Source organism: Nothoprocta perdicaria, unplaced genomic scaffold, assembly GCF_003342845.1.
Source record: "Nothoprocta perdicaria isolate Ctin4 unplaced genomic scaffold, notPer1 scaffold_287, whole genome shotgun sequence".
Taxonomy (NCBI): Eukaryota; Metazoa; Chordata; class Aves; order Tinamiformes; family Tinamidae; genus Nothoprocta; species Nothoprocta perdicaria.
Window position 1 is genome coordinate 469,661 of NW_020455518.1, and position 20,200 is coordinate 489,860.

At 48.8% G+C, this 20,200-nt stretch overlaps 2 protein-coding genes across 2 annotated transcripts in view; one reads left to right on the forward strand and one right to left on the reverse strand.

Moving 5' to 3' along the window:
* Nucleotides 1-14,860, forward strand: part of DCAF1 (DDB1 and CUL4 associated factor 1) — a 37,239-nt gene extending 22,379 nt beyond the window's left edge. The window contains exons 19-23 of the mRNA XM_026041502.1: nucleotides 547-651; nucleotides 1,474-1,547; nucleotides 2,533-2,637; nucleotides 12,692-12,947; nucleotides 14,590-14,860. Coding sequence (XP_025897287.1) covers nucleotides 547-651; nucleotides 1,474-1,547; nucleotides 2,533-2,637; nucleotides 12,692-12,947; nucleotides 14,590-14,648 — 599 coding nt within the window. The 3' untranslated portion in view covers nucleotides 14,649-14,860. The remainder of the gene's footprint in view (nucleotides 1-546; nucleotides 652-1,473; nucleotides 1,548-2,532; nucleotides 2,638-12,691; nucleotides 12,948-14,589) is intronic.
* A 3,258-nt stretch (nucleotides 14,861-18,118) lies between these two features.
* Nucleotides 18,119-20,155, reverse strand: RBM15B (RNA binding motif protein 15B). The gene has a single exon (XM_026041503.1). It carries the CDS (start codon nucleotides 20,065-20,067, stop codon nucleotides 18,385-18,387), a length of 1,683 nt encoding a protein of 560 aa, XP_025897288.1. The 5' UTR covers nucleotides 20,068-20,155; the 3' UTR covers nucleotides 18,119-18,384.
* Between the last annotated feature and the right edge of the window lie 45 nt (nucleotides 20,156-20,200).

The window sequence follows — 20,200 nt, forward strand, 5'->3', positions numbered from 1 at the left end:
AGCTGAGGGCTGTGCCATGCAGTCCACTTGATGCAAGTGACTGTAGCCAACGTAGCAACACTGGGAGGGTGTCACATACAAGGTCTGGCTGTAACTTAGATGCTTGTTCAGGGAAATTGGAAGCTTCAGGGAGTTTGTCTAACTTTCAGCTGTAATGACRTACATGAACTCAAGATAAAGATATATATATTTTATTATATATTTCATAATGCTGCTTGGGTTGCTGAGAAAAGGAAATGAACCTTGGGTTGCTTTCTCTAACTTCATTGATATCACAACTCGTTTTTGAGATGAAAAATCAACCTCTTGAAAAGGAAAATAGATGTAACGTCAGATCTGATGATCCGTGAGAAAATAATTTTGTCTTTGGGGTATTAGCCTTAATAATCTGCGATATTAAGGCAGGCAGCTCTAGAAGAGTAGATATTAAATGAGTCTTCCAAGGGTATCAAGTAAAAATGAAATTCATATCAGCCTGATATGATTGAATAAGGGAAGCATTACAAATGGAAAGTGGGCTAGTGGAATAATTTTTGCCTGTTTCAGCTATGTTGCAGGCAGATGATGAAGATGACCTTCTGGAGGAGAGAATGAGAAGTCCCTTTGGCTCTTCTTTCAGGACGTTCAATGCAACCGATTATAAACCAATAGGTGAGAGCAAAGGAGGAGCAGGCAGCTTGGCCTGTGAAGTGGAAGGTTCTGCTGGATAATACTCGCTTCTTCCTCCCCCTTGGCATGCAGCAGGATCAGCTCTGCTGTGACACGATCGAGGCACAAGGGTTGTGTTTAACACTGAAATAGGCTGATCTATAATGCCTTTTCAGTGTGGGATTTCCTTGCTTGCTGGAAAAGCTGCTAGCCAGCAGTTCTGGCTTTGTTTTCTTTTCTCCTTCCTAAGTAGAACGTAATCTAAGATAGTAGGTCATTTGGCCAAGGTGTCATTAATCATGTTTCATGAGGACCTTTTTCATTTTCACTTTGTTTTCCTATTCCCTTTAGCTTTATCCAATTCTGCTAACTCAGAATGCTGTCACTTTGGCCTCCAGTTTGCAGCGCTCTKGGAGAGCTGAACTAATTGCTATAACAGATATAGACAGATGTGGCTTCTGCTGTTGAAATGAAACACAGCTCCTCACTCAGCCCCTTAGTTGCCACCTACCCTAGAAGATTATCTGTTGTTTACAGTACTTGAGAGAAGCTGCTAAATGTATTATCAAGGGAGGAGGCACTGTGGAAACCAGATTAAGAAGTTATCAGGTTATTTTTATGACAGTCTGCAACACTTGTAGCTTTTTACCTTTTTTTTTTCCCCAAGTTGACTTCCATGTAGATATTTTCACTTTTATTTCAGCTGTTGCTACTTTTTGCATCATTTTAGGGTCTGCTTTTAAACATGTATTGTTAGATCTTCTATTAAGTGTTAAATACCTGCAGTTAACCACCAAGTTTGTTTTTTTTTAATGTGTTTTTTAGCTACCATAGATGTAAAACGGAATATCTTTGACTTGTGCACGGACAGCAAGGATTGCTATCTGGCTGTTATTGAGGTAAAGGCGCTAAGAATAAATGCTGCTTCTCCTGCCTGGTCTGAGAGCAATGCTTTTTGATTTCTGAAAGCCTTCAGAACATGATTCTGGAGTTCCTGCTGTTAAATTCACATTTTATGCAGTGGTGTTACCCAGTAAAGGTGCTCTTAGTTGCTCGCTGTCCACCTGCAGCTTTGGCTTAAAAACACTTGCTTTTCTGTCTCTGAGCCTGCAGACCCCAGAACCCATTTAGCTCCCTTCTTCAAACGCTTATCACTCTAGAATAAATTTCCTACAGGAGATGTTTTTTCCTTGTAAGCTTAGAGAAATGCATTTTTTTCTGATTTATACAGACAACTTGCTTTTGAAATTGGTATTATATGAAATACATGGGAAATACAATCTTTCCGGGGCTTCCCAGAGATCCTTTTTCCTGAATCTCTCATAAAATATTCTTTTTTCACTTGTCTTCCTAGCAGTGTTTTCCCAGGAGCTAAGGATTTGGAGCAAGAAATACTGAGTGAAAAAATTGGTTTGTTAGGAGGGAAGTTAGATGCAACTAATGTATCTGCTTCCCTGACTGATGAAATGCTCTGCAGCCGAGAAACGTTTCTATAAAATGATTCCCTCCCAAGCAGTCAGATCATGTTTGTACCTACAGTAGCTGCAATTGCTCTGCAGGGCATGCCAAAGAATTGGGCTGTCTTGCTGGTTTGAGCACTTAATGCCCAAAGATGTGTTAAAGATCCAGTAAAGTTTTAAAATCTGTTAGWAAGAGTGTAAGAGAACCAGAAAGCAAGTATTTATATCACTGCTGGGCTTGAAGGTGAAAGAGTCACYGTCTTTCAGTGCTAATGGTGCTGCTGTTAGCAAATGGGGAAAGAAAAGTTAAAAGTGGCGTGGTTTTTTGGTAATGTTTTAGTAATTGAGATCAGGCACATCCTTGAATGTGGCTGTAGAACTTTGTGGTGGGCTAGCTGCTATATTGTGGGCATTTTCCCTTCAGAACCAAGGGAGCATGGATGCCATGAACATGGACACGGTTTGCAGGCTATATGAAGTGGGCAGACAGCGCTTGGCAGAAGATGAAGAAGATGAAGAGGAAGATCAGGTGAGAAATACAGCATCAACTTAGTTTTTGAAGACTAGCTGTTATTCGTATACATGTAGGAGGCTTTGTGTATTTATTACTACGTATTTATTAGCCCTAAGCTGCAGAGGCCTTGTTTGGTCTCCCTTAATGTGTAGCAGATCATTTTGCTTGTAGTGCGATTTATGACTTATCTGTGCAGGAAACAGAGTGTACAGCAATAGTGCACTGTAAACCAACATGCTAATTTATAATTCACTCATTAATTTCTCTAAATTTCTACCCTGATCAGAAACCTTGCTAATTGCTCTGCTTATTTCTCAAGATATTTTAACACCGACTGCAGCCAGTGGTGTTGGGGGGGGGAGGGGATATTTTTTCAATTTAAGCATGTCAAATGTTCATCCTTTCATTTAACTTATCACTAGTTTCTAAATGAGATGTAGCTTGTGATTTAGTGCAGTGAAACTGCACAGTACTTCTACTCTAGCAGAATGTTTTACGAGGTTTTAAGCAAGCTGCCCATTTGCATGGGGATGTCTTGGTTTCAAAATCAAAATAACCATTCCAACTCTGACAACCTGCTAAAAGAGCTCCTCAGGATACAGTTGGTCCAATATACATGTGTGAGTCCAAGACAGATTTGTAGCTTTTCTGGGGTCAGGTGTTTTAGAACAGGCAAAGACTGTATGCTGCAATTCCCCAAACGTTTTTAAATGGTTTATTCTCTGCTCTCTGGTGTCTGCAYTCTAGTAAAGCATATGTTTGTATTTCCTGTGGGAAAAGCTGACTTCACCTTTTTCCAGTGAATGCAAGAAGGTAATGTTTCATTTTTTTTTTCCCCAGACTGTATGGAAAGCTGGACTTCTGATACTCTTTCTGTCTCTGAATCTCCTTGTTACTAGGCTAAACCTTTTACTTTCTAGCTGGGAAGACTGGACTGCAGATCCCTGGAAAGAGTAACTTTCTTTGCAATTCCTTGCTAATTGTTATAATTTTGCTGTAATTCTGAAGATAAAGCAGTGGTTATGTTTTGTATACAGAGTTGGAGGGCTTTTCCTCTGAGTTACAAGGTTGCAGCTGAAGGTTCCTCCTTCGGAAATGGGCGGCCACTGTATCTAGCCCTAGGTTGAATCCAGCTTGGGATCTTTAATCTGTGTGACAGAGAATTCCTTGAAGTAATGGGGAAGAAAATTCCTGTAGCCATCCTGTGCTTGCCTTAAGTAGGCACCGGTTTCTATTTTTGTGTTCACTGCCAATGTTTTTTTGACATCTTTTAGCCTTTTTTTTAATAAATCTTAAAGAAGAGTCTGTAAATTGAGATCTGCAGTGAGCAGGGATCAACTAGCAGCTCTCAACACTCAGTTTTATGGTGATGCTGGTAAGTCTTGACTTCAGTGGAGATCTGTATTTGAATCAGAAACAGCACTGAATGCTGTGGTTTCAGGCTGCAAGACGAGGTGTGGAATCAAGATAAGGACCTCGTGTCCATTACATGAGATCACCTCCTGTAACAGAGTTGACTCCAGCTGTAACTTGAATATTCTTAACAACTTTTGAGGAAAACTCAGGGAAGAATCAGACAAAGCTCTGGCTTCTGCTTGCAAACTGAGAGACCAGCTGCCAATGTGAAATTGCTGCTCGTGGTCCCCGTTTCTGAGGGTTTTAGATGTTTCCCAGACTGTAACTTGTTAAAAATCAAGCTCCTTCCTAAGAGGCATTTCACTTAAAACAGCATTTATAAGCCCCAAATTCTATGAAATCTGTGTATATTTAGCAAAATACAAAGTTTCACTCTGGAACAGCGTGGAGGAACAACAATATACAGATATGGGCCAAACTTGGTGGTCTCTCAGGCTTGCAAAATGCAGCTTTTTCTCTCCCTAGAGGCATCCTGCATTGAGCTGGAATGAGCAGACACATTTGGGAGCAGACACTGGCGCTGAGCTCTTGGCTAAGGCCCCGCAGCATCACTTGCTTCCTGGGGAGCAGGAGTTGTGTGTGTACCTGTGCTTAAATGTATGGAGGTGCCACTTGCTCAGACACAGTTTGCTCGGTCGCTTTCTGTGGCTTAGGCTTTGAAAAGTAGAGACTAACCTTGCAGACTTGCTGGGGCTTCTTGCAGATGCTCTGAAACACCTTTTGGCGAAGAGGTGTTTGCTGCTTTTTTTCCTGAAAATTGTGGGGAGCCAGCTGGGCTAATCAGCACTGATTTGATGTCACTTTGGTCAGGATTTTTAGAGCCAATGTTTGTCGGATTGACCCTTATATCTTCRCTCCTTGACTTGATGTGCATGTATTTTTATATGGAGACTACAAGCAGACAAGGCCCGTGAGTGCAGGGGTAGCATTTTGGTGTAGAAAGCAACAAATACTCAACCAGGAGCCCGTTTCCTTAGTTAAGCCTTGCTCGGGAGTCCCGTGCTGAACAAAATCACTCTGAGATTGTGCTTGAGACGGGTGGATTGCGAGGCAAAATACCTGCCTAGCAGTTGTGATATCTGGGGATATCAGTTCTGATGAATACCTGCTGATAGCTCTGCAGCAGCCTTCTGAAAAGCAAATGATTTGGAGTCTGTCAGACCTAGGTTTAGCAGTAATGCTCAGTTTAAAGGTGCTTTTCAGTCCTTCTGTTAACCCAAGTTAATGCCTTACTCCTCCGCTCCCCAGCGCTCTCCCTGCCAAAAGCACCTGATCTGTTAYATAAATTACTCCCAGATTAAGCGATCAGTGAACCGGGGTAGCTCCTGTTTGGTGCTCTTGGAGAAAAACTGTGTGGTTTTCCTTGAAACGCTGGAGACCAGCAGTGCTGCACGTGGATGCTGCCCTGGTTGCTGAGCAAGCCTTTGGCATCAGGTCTCTGGAGAGCTGCCTTCTCCTGGTTTTGACCAGCRTTGTGGTGTCATTGAGCCCCATGAAACCTCCTCCTCTTTCCCTTATACACTGCCCAAGGGTTAGATTTCACAAAAATAAGATGGGTATCTGAGCTATTGGCTCACTTACTAGAACGGAGATATTAGGGAATCAGAAAAGCCCAATACAAGGGGACTGACTCAGGACAGAGTGGAGTCCAAGCTGGAAACGTAAGTCCAGATGACACAATATGAGGAGGGGAACATTTTCAGGCTGTGTGCTTTCCCCCTTAGTTATCATAGGGTGCTTTTTGGAGTTAGTTCTTCAAGAACTTTGTTTTTCCTCAGTGGCATGTGATGTGGATGAGGTTGCATCTGTGAAGCATTTTCCTTATTATCCTATTGGGAGAGATTTAAGGTTTCAGCAGGAAAACTGCCTCCCTTTGCTGCCATGTGAAGCACGTCCAACTTCTCTTGCCAGAACTGGAGAACTGGTTGAGATTCATCCTGCAGAGCCTYGGGGCTGTGTGGTGCTGATGCTTGGGGTGCAGCTGCCTTTGTGGGCTGCTTGGCAAGATTCTGGGTGGTGGGAAACGAAAATTGTGCAGTTAAGGCAATACGTTGTATTGTAACAGACGGAACATCTGGTTTGGCCAGCGTGCAGCATGGTTGTCCTCAGCTTTCTATGTGGTCTCTGTGAGCCCAGTTTATTCTTTGGTTTTCTTAGAACTCTTCCCCCTTTCTATCTGYAGCATTTCCAGTGTGTTTGAGAACTGTGAGCCCAGGTACTGTCAGCTGCTTGGCTTGCACTGTGTCATCAGGGCCACAGGTTTTCCAGGAGCTGCCCATGAAATCTGCAGGGGATGTGGTTTATCCTGAACCCACACTTAACTGGGAACAAGCATTTTCAGATAAATGTTTCAACTGCTAATAATATAGCAATATAAATAATAAGTAATAGCAATATAAATAATAAGTAATAGCAATATAAATAATAAGTAATAGCAATATAAATATAATTATAAATAGATTATAATAAATTAAATAAATAATATAAATAATATTAGTAATATAAATACTATACATAGGCTTCTTGCACAGATGAACAGGAATGTTGGAGCTCTGGCTTTTCCCAGAGAGGCTATGAAAGGCATGTTTTCCTCAAAAACCTGTTAACATGACATAAGACATCCTCCAAAACAGATATTTTTGAGGAAAATGTTTCAGCAGGGCTTGCACTTGTGGCCAGATTCTTATATAGGAAGAGATGCTGCTGTTGCTGCATCAGCCTATCCTGTTGTTTCAGGATCTGGTTTCACTAGCTGTCAGCTAGAGCAAACAGTGGAAATCATAGTATTCCTTAATAAAACAGCTTTGGCAGAGAGAAAAGCATGGTTTGTTCAATAGCAATAAATAAAATTAACTTTTACCTAATGCCTTTTCCTGGAATTCCCAGAGTAGCTGGGATGCAGGAAAATAAAACCAGCTTCTGCTGCGGCCTCAACCGAAAGGCTGAGAGAGAGGCTGAAACAAATTTCCATGTATAGCAGGACTGCTCAGTTACCTGCCATGTTATAAAATGTTTTCACGTGCACGTGTTGTGTCGTGCAGCCAGGCAAACGGGCTTGTGTCCGAGCTCGTGTGAGACACGAGCATTTCCTGGGCAAAACAGAGGTTGGGCATTAGATCAATGTGCCCACCCAAGAGAGGTCCAGTTGCTCTCCAGGTTTTGTCGTGGACGCCTTTTCGTTCACAGCAGGTAAGTGGTTACTGTTAGGCTAAACCTGCTTACCTAGGACAGGAGAATAACTGCTTTTTGTTTCTCCACTCCGTTTTTGCCTCTGTGCCCCGCTGTTTGCTGTGTGTGCTGTCTCCTGTCTTGCATCTGCCCATATCTCCGTCTGCCTGCAAGCCCATGGTAAGCCTCCTTGCTTGCTACTTGTACTAACTTCTAGCCATCCCCGTTTTTCACTCTGTGACCTCGTGTCCGTGAAGAATTAGGAAATCTAACACTAAAGCAAGTAAGAAGGTACAGGTAGGAAAACCCCTGTGGTGTGGAAGACACTGATACTTCCRACTATCACTCACATTTACCTCTAGGCAAGCTGGGACTAAGCCAAGGGGAGCAGGTAATTCAGGAAACCCCAGACTCCTGAATAAAGAGTCCCGAACTCCATATGTACCTGATGAGCATATTACTATTTTTAAGCTTTTTATTTGTCCCCACTGCCTATTGTTCTGGGAGTGTTGAGAGGTGGGTGGAGGAGGAAGCTGCATGGAAGCTCTCCATGACCGAGAGGCAGACGTGCTCTCTCCTGGGAGCTGTTTAGCCAAGGAGCAGAAGTTGCTAATGTGCTTCCCAGATGCTGCTTCGGAAGCAAAGGGAGGAATTGTCAGGAGATACGGCAAGAATTGTGCATGGAGAAGGAGAAGTTACTGGAAGAGGGAGAGGCATAGTCCTCTCCAGTAATAAAAATGCTCTGGTATCTGATAAACTGGTATTTGAGGAGAAATACTTCTTGCTATGAAGACCAAGCCCTTTCGTGTGTCAGGAAAAAAGGTAGCACTTAAAATAATATTCTTGCTTTGGAAGAGATTAGTTCACTAAAAATAAGTTTGCCTCTTGTCTATGAGAAATTTGGGAGAGAAGGAAGCAAGAAGGGAAAACAGAGCAGTAGGATACTATGCGCAAAAGGAAATGCGTTGACCAAAGTAACAGTTTTTTTTTTCAAAAAAAAAAAAAAAAAAAAAAAACAACAACAGAGAAAGAAAACAGAAGCAGAGATTCTTCTTCAGACATGTTAGTTCATAGGGCAGATACTGGCCTGCGCTAGACTTGAAGAGTTGCAAATAGCCAGAAGTGGACTAAATGTGACCTGAAAGGACTGAGAAAGAGTGGAAAAGTTTTACATTTGGTTAACTATTTTATAGGTGGAGAAAAGGAGGCCGGAGCAGAGGCCATTGGGCAGGCAACTAGGGACATAATAAATATTTCTTTTGGACTTTGAATTGACCTCAAGTGGAGGAAGGAAAAATAAGTCAACGAATTAGGCAAAAAGATGAAGCTTTTCTGGAAACAGCCAAAGCAGTGGCAGATGATTTAAGAAAAATAATAGGTTTGTAATCCTTAGCTCAGTTTGGAGACTTAAGGTCCCTAACATTGCCAGAAAAGCCCCATGGCGTCTTCTTTTGGCAACTGACACACAACTGAATTGTGAATTGGAGAGACCTTGTAATATTCAGTCAAGCAGTGTCCAGTTTGGTCCGTGTAGCCACAAAAATAATTTTGGGGGGATTCAAGAAATGAGATGTTAAGAGCTTCAGAAGTCTAATAGTGCTTATAAAGTAAGTTGGTGTTTCCTCATTGTAGCTTTCTTTCCACTGTGTGCAAGTGAGCAAAGACTGAAAACCGTTCCAAAAGCATCCTGAGAACTTAGCCTGTAACGAGGCAGAGTGCAAAGTCATTTTGTGGGCTTTTTTAGCAAAAAATCATCAATCAGAAGGTGAAATTCTGGTCTCTTTTGTAGTCTTGTGCCAGGGCAGGTTAGTATTGACCTGCAGTGCTGTCAGCTGTGTTTGCAGGGAGCTGTTTGCTCAATACCCTCAAACGAAACTATTAAACAGTGCAGAAATAGGCTAAAATCAAACACTTGAAGAAATTCTGACTTAATATATATGTTTGCATTAGAGTTGGAGTTTGCTGGACCTTTCAGTGTCTTGTTAAGAGATGAACACCAAGGAGCAGCCAAGTCTTTGGCTGCTTTATTAAGGTAGAAACACTGATTCGGTGTCAAGTATCAAGGACCTATGCTAGCAAAAAAGACAAATTTATGAATTTTGTTCGTGCCAGACAAGCAGGTAAAACAGACTTTCTTACTATTTTCTCTAAGTGCATCCCAGTGTGCATGAGAGGATGAGATGGAGGAACAAATGGTGCTCCGGTACTACCCTTGTGCCATCTGCAGCTGTAAAGCAGTTGCACTCGGAGAGGGAAGACACAGAGTATCCCATAAGGAAGCAGAGAAGGGGTGTGAGGGCTCCGGGAACAGGTCAAAGTTTCCGATTTGTGTTTTAGTTCTTCATTTTTCCTTAGTAGGACGTGTGCCACTGACTGCAGTGGTTGCACCAAGCTCTTGGGGGCTGTGGCTGGGTTAGGTAGGGCCTAAGGCACCATCCAGCTACGGTTTGGGGTGTTTTTCCCATCCGTGTGCCCTTTGGGACATTGCACAGGAGTTTCTTTGGCTTCTTTTCCCTGTTGTGCACCTCGGAGCCCCCAGGGAAGGTGAGCCCAGGCTGAACTTCGCATCCGTGTCCCTTGCACAAGGCAGTTGTGGCATCGGAGGACAATACTGACCATGTGCAGAAGCTAATGCTGAATTAATTTGCCTCTTGCTTAGCAGAAGCACCATAACTTATTGGCTACTGTTCCCATTCCTTAAAAATGGGTGGATTTCTCCGTGATGAGGATGGTTCTCTGGTTGTGGTTTGGGTCCCACACGCAGGTCACTTAGAACCAGCCGCGTGCAGGTTGTGCAGCTCTTCACACTGCTTCTCTCTGCTTTCCCGAGGACAGGTATAGTTTATATCTCATCTTGCCCTTCTCAGGTTTGTAAGCGACTATGTTTTGGTTTTAATCAAGTGCTTCAAATCCATTAATTAAACCATAAAGGCAAAAGACTACCCGCATCATTTTGGTTGGCTGGTATATTTGTGTTTTCATAAAAAGCTTTTGTTTGCTGGTTGATCTAATCCTCCAAAGCCAATTTTTAAGTGTGCAATCTCTGCATAACTTGGTTCTTATTTTTACCAGCCAGAAGTTGTCTTTGTACAAATGTCTTTCATTTCATCCCGTATTTGAAGGGTGTGATGCTGCAGTGTCTGGCTTGCCTTAAGCTTGAATGAAAGCAGTGAAAAATGAAACACTATTTCATTTTGTAATAAATGCATTAAATATGCATCACAATCAAATTTAGTAACGTTCTTCTGACATAATTTGAAGCCATTGTGGCTAGATGTTTGGAAAAGTGGTTTTGGAAATCCCACAGGTGTGGAAGCAAGGTAAGTACCTGACTCATTTTGGAGCTGTTTAAGTGAGAATTACCTGAACTCTTAATGATTCTTCCAGACCATATRCATGTTCTTAAAGTCTGAAGTTCTCTCTGCATTTCAAGACACTGTAAAATTTGGCTTCCTTTTCTCCCAGGTTCTTTAAATATATTGATCACTTCATTTCCAGTTTCTGGGTTGTTCAGACTTTAAAAGAAAAATGAACTGTGCTGCCTGCTCAATTTTTAATCGGATTCTTAGCTCTGAGCAGAACTGTGAAGTTTAAGACCCTGGTCTCTCTGCTGATACTCCATAGAACAAAAGCAGACGTTATTAAGACAAAATTAGGCTCAATAACAACAGAAGAGCTTTATTTGCTTTGAGTAGCTCATTAGAAGGGAAGAAAATTTTACACAATAGGGCACTGCTGTTGGAGCTGCGGGTGGAAGTTATTTCCTCTCTGTGCATATACAGTGCAAAAAGTGGTGTCCTTTGAGGACTGTTAATTCAGCAGTTGGGTAAAAGGTTTGTAATTGACCTTAATACAGGTTGCTTTAATTTTACACTGTTTTCGGAAGGACATCCATGGAGCAAGGTGGTGTTTTGCTCGTTAATAATCCTTATTTGACATAACCAGGCCCTTGTGGTCACTAGGGGAGGTTTGGCAGCCTTTCCTCAGGGTGGCRGAACAAAAGGGCTTGCCGGGCTCTTTGGCATGCCCTGTTGCTTTTGCCTGTGACAGATGCTGAATATTTGTGGTTTGGGCTTTTTTTTTGAACCTTGATTAAAGAAAAGAGTGTGGGGGGAACGAGCGTGTGGTTAGTTCTTCTCTTCCACAGAATGACAGAATGGTTAAGGTTGGAAGGCACCTCTGGAGATCATCTAGATCTGACAACGTAAGAGTGTAAGCCACAGTGTAGGAGTGCAGCGAGCTCGAGGGCTGTGCTCAACCTTCTAGAGGAGCTTAAAAACCCATCAAACAGCTTCATAATTCTGCACCGTGTGTTCCCTCCCCAGGTGAAGGGGCAGTTGGGGCTCAATGGGAGAGCGTCCAGCAGGAGGAAAGGGCTGGGAGGAGCTGGCCAGGGGTGATGGAAGGGACTCTCTGCATTCATTCTCTCCTGCTAGACATGGACATCTGAATTTCAGCTGTACAATAAGAAATTCCATCATTCCATCATTCACTGAATGCAATTTGTTAGGGTTTGATAGTAGGAAAAACGAAGACCCAGGTAAATATTGAAGCTGAGATTGCTGAGTTCTGTGATCTAGGCTTAGTTTTTTGCGGATTGATRGAGGAAACACAGAATGATTGAGGTTTAGAGGGATCCTTAGAAATCATCTAGTCCAATGCCCCCGACGTTGCTCAAGCAGGGACACGTTGCCCAGGGCCCTGTCCAGGTGGCTTTTGAGCATCTCCAGGGATGGAGCGTGCACAGCCTCCCAGGGCAGCTTGTTCCTTCACTATCACAGTGAAGGTTTTTTTCTGATATTCAGACAGAACTTCTTGTATTTCATCCAGGTTATTGAAGAAGCTGAACAACACTGGACCCATGATTGGCCCCTGGGGTACCCTGCTAGCTACAGGTCTCCAGCTAGACTTTGTGCTGATGATGACTATCCTTGATGATCAAGCCTATCCTTGATCCACCTCCTTGCTCATCTAGCCCCTAAGCCGTCAACTTGCCCGRGTTGATGGTGCAGGATACAGTGTTGAAATCAGTATCTTTCCCAACATCTGAGTTGACAGCTAAGCCAGGATGACTGAGAGCACGAACATCCATGCCACGTGTGCTCTTTGATGCAAGATAAAGGTTTTGGCATGGTTGAAACAAGCGGTTGATATGAGATTGGCAGCATAGCCTGGGTTGCAGGGTTTTACGGCGCATCCTTCTCCAGAGCAGGTTTCGATGATGCTTGTTCATGGCTAGGAAAGGAGCTTGAGCTAATGGTGTTTGTGCTACACCTGCCTCGCACAGACAAGACTCTGCAAGGCCTGGAGATGAATCCAGGATGCCCCATGTCCATAGGTGTGGAGAGGAAGTGTAATAATAGAAGAATAGGTGACGTGGGCGTGGGGAGAAGCAAGAGCTAGCGGTCTGCTTGCTTCAACTCTCCTCCTTCCCTTCTGCATTTGCGTTCATGGCCGCAACGGGCTCTTTGTGTTGTCTCTGCAGGAGGAGGAGGAGCAGGAGGAGGAGGATGATGACGAAGATGAYGATGATACGGATGACCTCGATGAGCTGGATACAGACCAGCTGCTGGAAGCTGAGCTGGAGGAGGACGAGAACAACGAGAACGCCGGTGAGGACGGCGAGAACGATTTCTCTCCCTCTGATGACGAGGAGCTGGCCAACCTTCTGGAAGAGGGAGATGAGGGTGAAGACGAAGACTCTGATGCTGATGAGGAAGTCGAGCTGATTCTTGGAGACAGTAAGTGCGAACGCCCAGCTTGGTGCCTGGAGGGGACCTCAGCTGAGCATGTGGACCAGCAGACATGACATTCCCTCCTCCTTGGTATGGAAGGCCCAAATTCCCATGCTTGTTTCCTTGATGTCTCTCAGTCTATTGGTAAAACAGCTCTGATCTGAGGGGAAAAACAACCTCCCGTGAGTTCTGGGAAGGCAGGTTCTTCCCATCGCGTACTCCCAGATGCTGGTGTGAGAGTGAAAGGCAGACTGGGAAACCTGCAGGTGAAGAAGCCTGGTGTGAACATTGTGAGCCCTGCTCATAAAGAGCACACTGGCAAACCTGCTGCTTCCCTGTGTCCCTTTATACCCTTAAGGGCAGTGAAGCCTTTTTTCCTTTTTTCTTACTCCTCCCTTGATGCCATTCCTTCTTTTTTTTTTTTTTTGTTTCAGTTACTTTAAATGCAGAGCTATCATGGTGTTTCCAACTTTGCCTTTGCCTAACACCAGCTCCTGCCACCTCTGAAGCAGCTGGGCAGCAGTTGCTCTTCCAGTGCTTGTTGTCCATGAGCAGATACCAGGCTCTGAACCAGGCTGGCTCCAGAAGTGGGTGCATCCGAGTACCGGTGCCCGCTCCYGGCCGCTTCCTCTTGGAGATCCAAGTGCTTTTAAACGACTTGCCAGCAAAAGGCCCCCAGGAAGGGCATGTCCCAGGCTCCCTCTGGCCTTCGGTTTTTCTCTCTGCGCTTGAGGGATCTCAGTGGAGCTGGGGGAAAGGCTTTGTGCCCTCTGCTCGCCTGTGACTTTCTTCCTTTTCAAGGAAAGCCCGTGAGCAGGGGCTGAACCTTCCCAAAGGACTGCCTGCCCTGGAGAGGCATTTTAGCAAGGCAGTCAAACTGAGATGGCTGAGGGGAAATCTTGTCTTTTTTTTTCTTCTCAACTATTTTTAACACCTAGTTAACTGCAGCATCCAATGAGAGCACTCCAGAAAAGGTAAGGCAGGAGCCGCCGGAGCCGCTGCCGCCTCCCTGGTGCTCGCCGGAGCCGGGTGGGATTTYGGCGTCCCATTAAAAAGTAGCTGTGTGTTTGTGTGTGTGGTTACCCCTGGCAAGTCCTCTCCTGCCTCCATCCTGTATCTTGCAAAGGAGAACCCCAGGGAGATCCCAGTTTTCACAGTCACAGGTCACCTTTAAMTCAAACTGCTGCAGCAGGGTTGCCAGAGGAAGGTGCCAGTCGTGAGCACTGGGCTCAGGGATGGATCCCACCGGAGAGGAGCACCAGGCTCGAGAGAACCTCACACTGGGAAGCTCTGGGTGCCCAGGGAAGCAGCTGTAGGGAATGGGCCCTGAGGACATTGCCCAGAGGCTGCAGGTCAGCACACCAGGTTGGAGGAACTGTCAGGCCTGCGCACGGAACGGTGTTCCCAGGAATGCTGTGCCCAGGAACGGCGTTCCCTGGACAGCTGTTGCGTTTGGTCRGGCATAATGAAACTTGGGAGCTGCTGCCCGTGTCCTCCCGGGCTTGACTCAGGGAGCTGCTCCCRCTGCCGTGTGCGCCGCCCCGGGGAGCGCTCCGGGCCGCTTTGCCGATGGCTCCCGCTGGACGCGGCAGCGCTGCCGGTGCCGGGAGCCGCCGGGCGCTCCCATAACCCGCGTGTCTCCTTGCAGCCGACAGCTCGGACAACTCGGACCTGGAGGACGACATCATCCTGTCGCTGAACGAGTGAGGAGGAGCGGCGGCCACGCAGGGAGGAAGGCGGCGCTGCTTCCCGCCGAGCCCGTCGGGMAGGGATCCCGATCCCGCTCCTCCGGCGCAACCTGCGGAGCTCCAGCCCATCCACTCTGTTGCTTTGAGTCACTCTGAGGCTCGGGGCCAAGCCCGACGCTCTCCAATAAAGAGACCTGGGGTTAGGCCTCTTATTATTATTATTATTTTCTTTCTCTCTGCCTTTTTTTTTTTTTCCATTTTTTTATTTTAGGCTGAGATGACTCTCCTCTTCAAGGAAACTTCTGGAGATATTTCACAGTATATTTTCTTTGTATAAAGTTCTTTCCTAAAGAACAGAAATAGTTTTATATAAAAAAAAGAAAAAAAAAAAAAAAAGAAAAAAAGAGGAAAAAAAAAAAGGCAGGTGTTCTAGTAAAGAGGGGATGAACTTTGTATTCCTGTAGTACCTTGTTACCTTGGGGTAGGCTTGGGGGAGAAAAATTGTTTAAAATGAGAGGAAAAAAAAAAAAAGGAAAAAAAAAAGAAAAACAAAAAGGCATTTTTATGCAACAACTCAATGAAATAAGAGGATCATGATTTCTAAGATTGTGGAGGAGTGAGAATATTTTTATTTTAAATATGCTTTATTTTTAAAGGCAAAGCAGCCGCGGGAGGGCAGGCGCGAGCCGCTGCCCTGGCGCCCTTGGGTGGCTCAAGCCGCTGCCCCGCGCGGAGCCGCCTGGGCCCCGGGAAGCTGGGATTTGCACCCTCTTTCTCCCCCTGCCCCTTTTGTGGTTCCAGTTTTTTAAATCTTTATTTTTTTTTCCCCTCCTTCTTCTTCCTTTTGCCCTCTGTGTGGAAACAGCAACTTGAAGGCCTATTTTTTTTTCTTTAATGTAAAGTGTATTTATTAAAAAATTAACTACACGTCCCGTGTCCGTCTGTGGCCGGAGCCGGCTGCTCCTGGCCGCCCTGTCCCCGCGGGGCGGCAGCCAGGGGCAGCRGCCGCACCGAGGGCGGCAGGAAGGGCCGGGGCGGCCGCGGTTCCTCCTCCCGCCCCGTTTTGGGCACTCGGGCCTGTTCCTTGCTCTTCCCGCCTCCCTGAGGGCAGCTCTGGGGGCGAGGGCAGCTTTTGGTTTCGGCCTAGGGGTGAGGGCCGCTGCTCCTGTKCCCCCGGGACGAGCGGCCCGGCCCTGCCTTTTCCCTCTTCCCAAGGAGGTTTTGTGCTCCCTCAGGCTGAGGGACGAGGGGGCCTGGACCCCCTCTGTCCCCCCTGCCATTCGGGGGCCATCCCCTCTCCTGGTTTTGTTGCCCTCTTTCTGTTTTGGCCCCTTTCGGAGCAGGGGTTGAGGTGGAGCTGGGCCCTGGTGGCCTCTCCATCCTCAGCTCCGCTGAAGCTCAAGGTTTCATTAATGGGGGAGCAGAAGGTGCTTCCTCGTGGGAACCCGGAGGAGGTTCCAGGTTCCCAGAAGGTTCCCTGGAACCTCCTCCAGGTTCCCACCAGGAATCACYTTCTGCTCCCCCATTAATGCGGGAGCATTGCATCCGCTTGGTGCCCTCGCTCAGAGCTGTCCCTTGGGACCCAGAGGCTCAAGCGGCCCCGCGCGSGTCGAGAGCCCCTTAGGGTGCTGCAATTCCGGCAGCCCTTGCACGTGGAGAGGCTTCCAGGAGCGGCCTGGAAGGCGGGGAGGTTGGGAGCGGGGCCCGGACCGGCCTCTGTCTTGCCTGTGCTTCCATCTCGGCCCTCTGGAGGGCAGGGAGGGTCGAGGGCGCCCGCGGAGGGCGCGATGCAGAGGCGGGTGTTTGTAGCTGGGTCCCAGCTCTGCTCGGCCGCTGCTGCTCYGGCCCTCATGGGGAGGGTTCCCCGACTTAAACTCACAAGATGGAAACAAAACGTCTTTCATAACCTGTCCTCAGAGGGGGCGGCTTATGTTAAAGAGGGCCTGAAGGGCACGTGCTCGGGGCTCGCCTTCCAGGTTCCCCCCTCRTGGCAGTGGCCACCATCACCCTCTTACCCTGCCACAGTGACACGGGCTGAAAGACCGGCCCCATAGTGCTGCCCTCCTCACAACACCCGGAGAGCCCCTCTTTGGGCGTCCCCAACGCCAATCTGTGTCCCCTGCCGGCAGTGGGACCCGCTTGCACCCACACATGGGGCCCCGCTGGCCTGGTTGGGCTGCATCGGCACCTACGGCCCTGAAGACAGAGGCTCCTGGCACGTGAGGGACGTTTAGCAGCACTGGTTATTAATGCCACAATCAAGGGCAGTGTTTAAGGGCAGCGYTGTGGCCCTTGGGCACTCGCGACGTTGCAATCAGTGCGTTGCTATCAGCGCGGCGTTGAATTCGGCACCCGCTCGCACCGACGTGCTCCCTGCTGTGAAAATACTGGGAAAATAAGAGGAGGAGAAGGGACAGCAGCGTTAGGCCCTCGGGTTTGGGTGCCACCCGCCGCCGTGCGCGCAGGGTGATGGGGGCTTCGGCGGTGCCACACACAGGGCCAGAGTAACGCGCCGCTGAGGGCAAAAGGAAAAACCCTGCACAGGTAAGGAAACACGTGTTTTATTCCCAAACTCGTCTCCATAGGCCTCCTAAAAAAGAAACCTTACAGGTACCCTTTAAAAAGAAAAAAATCAGCACATGAAACGGGGTGGATTTTCCCTCCGATTTGACCGTGTTCCCATATCCATGAGCTGCTCCGCAGGCAGATGATGTCCTGGCTTCACCCCAGAGCACGGCAGTGAGCGGAGGGGCTCGGAGCTCCCCGTTTCGGGAAGCATCAGCCGTCCCGCGCTCAGCGACGGGGCCAGCAGCCCCGCGGCCACTGCTCACCTCKCTTTATGAGCCCGCTAAGCGAGTTTTAACTTGAGCAAAAAGCCTTTTTTGCATTTTTTTYCCCCTCCTTTCAATAAAAGGTCTCGCATAGTGCAACGTGATGCGCTAGTGCTGAGGGCCCCTCGGTTCGCTGAGCGCCCCTCACTTGCTTGGCCACATCCCATATGACAAACAAGCGGATCCAGCCCAATACTCTTTGTAAATCCTGATTTTTTTTTTTTCCTTTTTGCAAAGACCAGGCACGTCGAGTCCCCAAGTCCCGTATCACTATTTTTAACTAGCTGAGACAAACATTGGGTGCTCTTCAACCTCAGAGAAATGACWACGGTTGACTGCTTGGGAGGGATTTGGGGATTTTTTTCTTTTTCTTCCAGGTATTAGCCACAATTTTTGCTAGCAACCAGCGGCGTTTAAACCTGCTCCCAGGTTTAAACCTGCTCCCAGCCTTCAGTGGGATTTCCTTCCTCGGGAGCCGCCATCCTCCAGAGAAGGAGAATTATCAGGACAACCTGGAGCCTCCCGACTTGGTGCCAACCTTTTGGACTCTCCCGTGTCCCTCCCACCTTGCGGGACACCCCGGGAGAARCCCAGGAGAGCCTGGGAGAACCCCGGGAAGCGCAAGAACTCGGATACCGCACAAGTTTAGAAATCCATCAGTGAACAAGGCTTTACTGACAACTTTTCATACAGTTAAAAAATAAAAATACAGAACACAGCGGACAGTGTCACATATTAAAAACGAATAAAATGGGCTCTATTTAAATGGTATTAAAATTAATTAGGAACTAAAAATCTCCCCGCTTCGGCCGAGGGCTTTGGAGCCTCTGCCGAAACGGTCGGCCTGAAAAAACCAACCGGGCTGTCGTGACACACAAAGAAAACATGGACTGGGAGGGGGGGGGRAAAAAAAGACAGTGTGGGCTAGGCAGTGTCTTTGACTATAACTATCACCATATGTTCCTCCTCCAGCTTCCCCAAGGTCCGTAGTGCCGACTGGAGGTACTGCTGCGAGAAGTCGCACGGGGGGAAGGCGTAGAGCATGCCTGTGCTGTCTCTGCCCTTGGCGCCTCCCACGGGCAGGCTGATCACGCCAGCAGCCTGCTTCTGTTTCAAGTAGGACACCAGGTTCCTGAGCAGCCGCCGCTGCAGGCCGGGCTCGACGGCGGCCGCCGCGGCGCCCTCGGCCCCCGGCGCCGCCGCCGCCGCGCTCGACTGCGTGGCCAGCAGCACCGCGTAGCCGTTGGGGCTGCCCTGTTTGATGCGGCGAGTCACTTCGTCCAGCTTGGGCTGGTCGAGCCGCAGTCTCTGCGCGATTTTGAGCTGCGTGAGCTTCCCGCCGGACGAGTGGTCTTTGAGGAGTCCGTTGATGACGCCCAGGTCGCCCTCCAGGATGTGCATAGACGTGGGGAAGCAGCTGTTTTTAAGCACGAGGAGCCCGTTCCAAGCGAGCTGCAGCGTCTGCGCGTACTCCGACAGATTCTTTAGCTTTTTGGTCTCGGATTTTGGCTCCTCGTGACTTTTGGGCTCCGATTCGCCAGTTCGGTGATTGCGTTCGCTGTCCCTTTTTTTGGGCTGGGGCGCGTCGGCGGCCTCGCGGTGGGGCTTCTCCTCGGCCGCGTGCCGGTTGTTCTGCAGCGAGTTGCCGGGCTCCTTGTCGGCGCCGCACTCCGCAGTGTGGTTCTCCTTGCGGGCCCGCTCGGGGCTGCGCTCGGCGCCCGGCGCGGCCGCCTTCRCCCGGCCCCTGTCCTCGTAGGGCGAGTGGGCCGCCCTGCCGCGCTCGCTGGAGAGGCTGCGCCGCTTGCGCCGCTCCTCCCAGGGCTTGGGAGCRCCGCGCTCGCCCTCGCCGCCCCAGCGCTCCCCGCTGCGGCTGCGCACCGAGCGCCCGTAGCCCTCCAGGTTGTTGCGGCGCTCGGCGTTTTTGGCCGGGCTGGCCCACTCGGCCTCCACGAAGGCCCGCTCCCGGTCGGAGTAGAGGAGGTGCGGAGGAGTCCGATCCCGCACGCGCAGGTCTTGCTCGAGGCTGCGGTGCCGGCTGTAGCCGTCGGCCAGCAGCTCGTAGTGCACGGGCAGCGGCGCCGGCTGGTACTGCTGCGGGTAGCGGGTCTCTTCGGCCTTGGCGAAGTCCACGCGGAGCCGCCGCTCGGGGCCGCCCAGCGGGAAGCCCCTCATCTGCGCGCAGGCGGCCTGCGCCGCGTCCAGGCTCTCGTACTGGATGTAGGCGAAGCTGTCGCCCTTCACGTAGTCAATAGTCCGGATGCTGCCGAAGCGGTCGAACTCCCTGGCGAGCGCCGCCAGCGACGTGCTCGGCCCCAGCCCGCCCACCCACAGCCGGGTGGTGGGGTTGGCCTTGCCGTAGCCGATTTTGATAGGGTTCCTGCCGACCACGCGGCCCGACATGGCCACCTTGGCGCGGTGCGCCATGTCCAGGTTCTGGAACTTGAGGAAGGCGTAGGCGCCGCCCTGGCCGCGCGCCGGCCGCTTGATGACCACCTCCTCGATGATGCCGTACTTCTCGAAGGCGCGCCGCAGCTCCACCTCCGACACGCTGTGGTCCAGGTTGCCGATGAAGAGGTTGCGCGTGGCCCTCTGGTCGTCCTCGGGCATGAGCTCCTCCTCGGCCACCACGGGGTAGGCGTAGGGCCGCCCGCGCTCRTCGTAGAGCCCGTAGTAGTCGAGGGCGCGCTCGCGCTCGCGCGACAGCCCGATGGCGGCCGCCTCGAGGGCGAAGGCGGCGGCG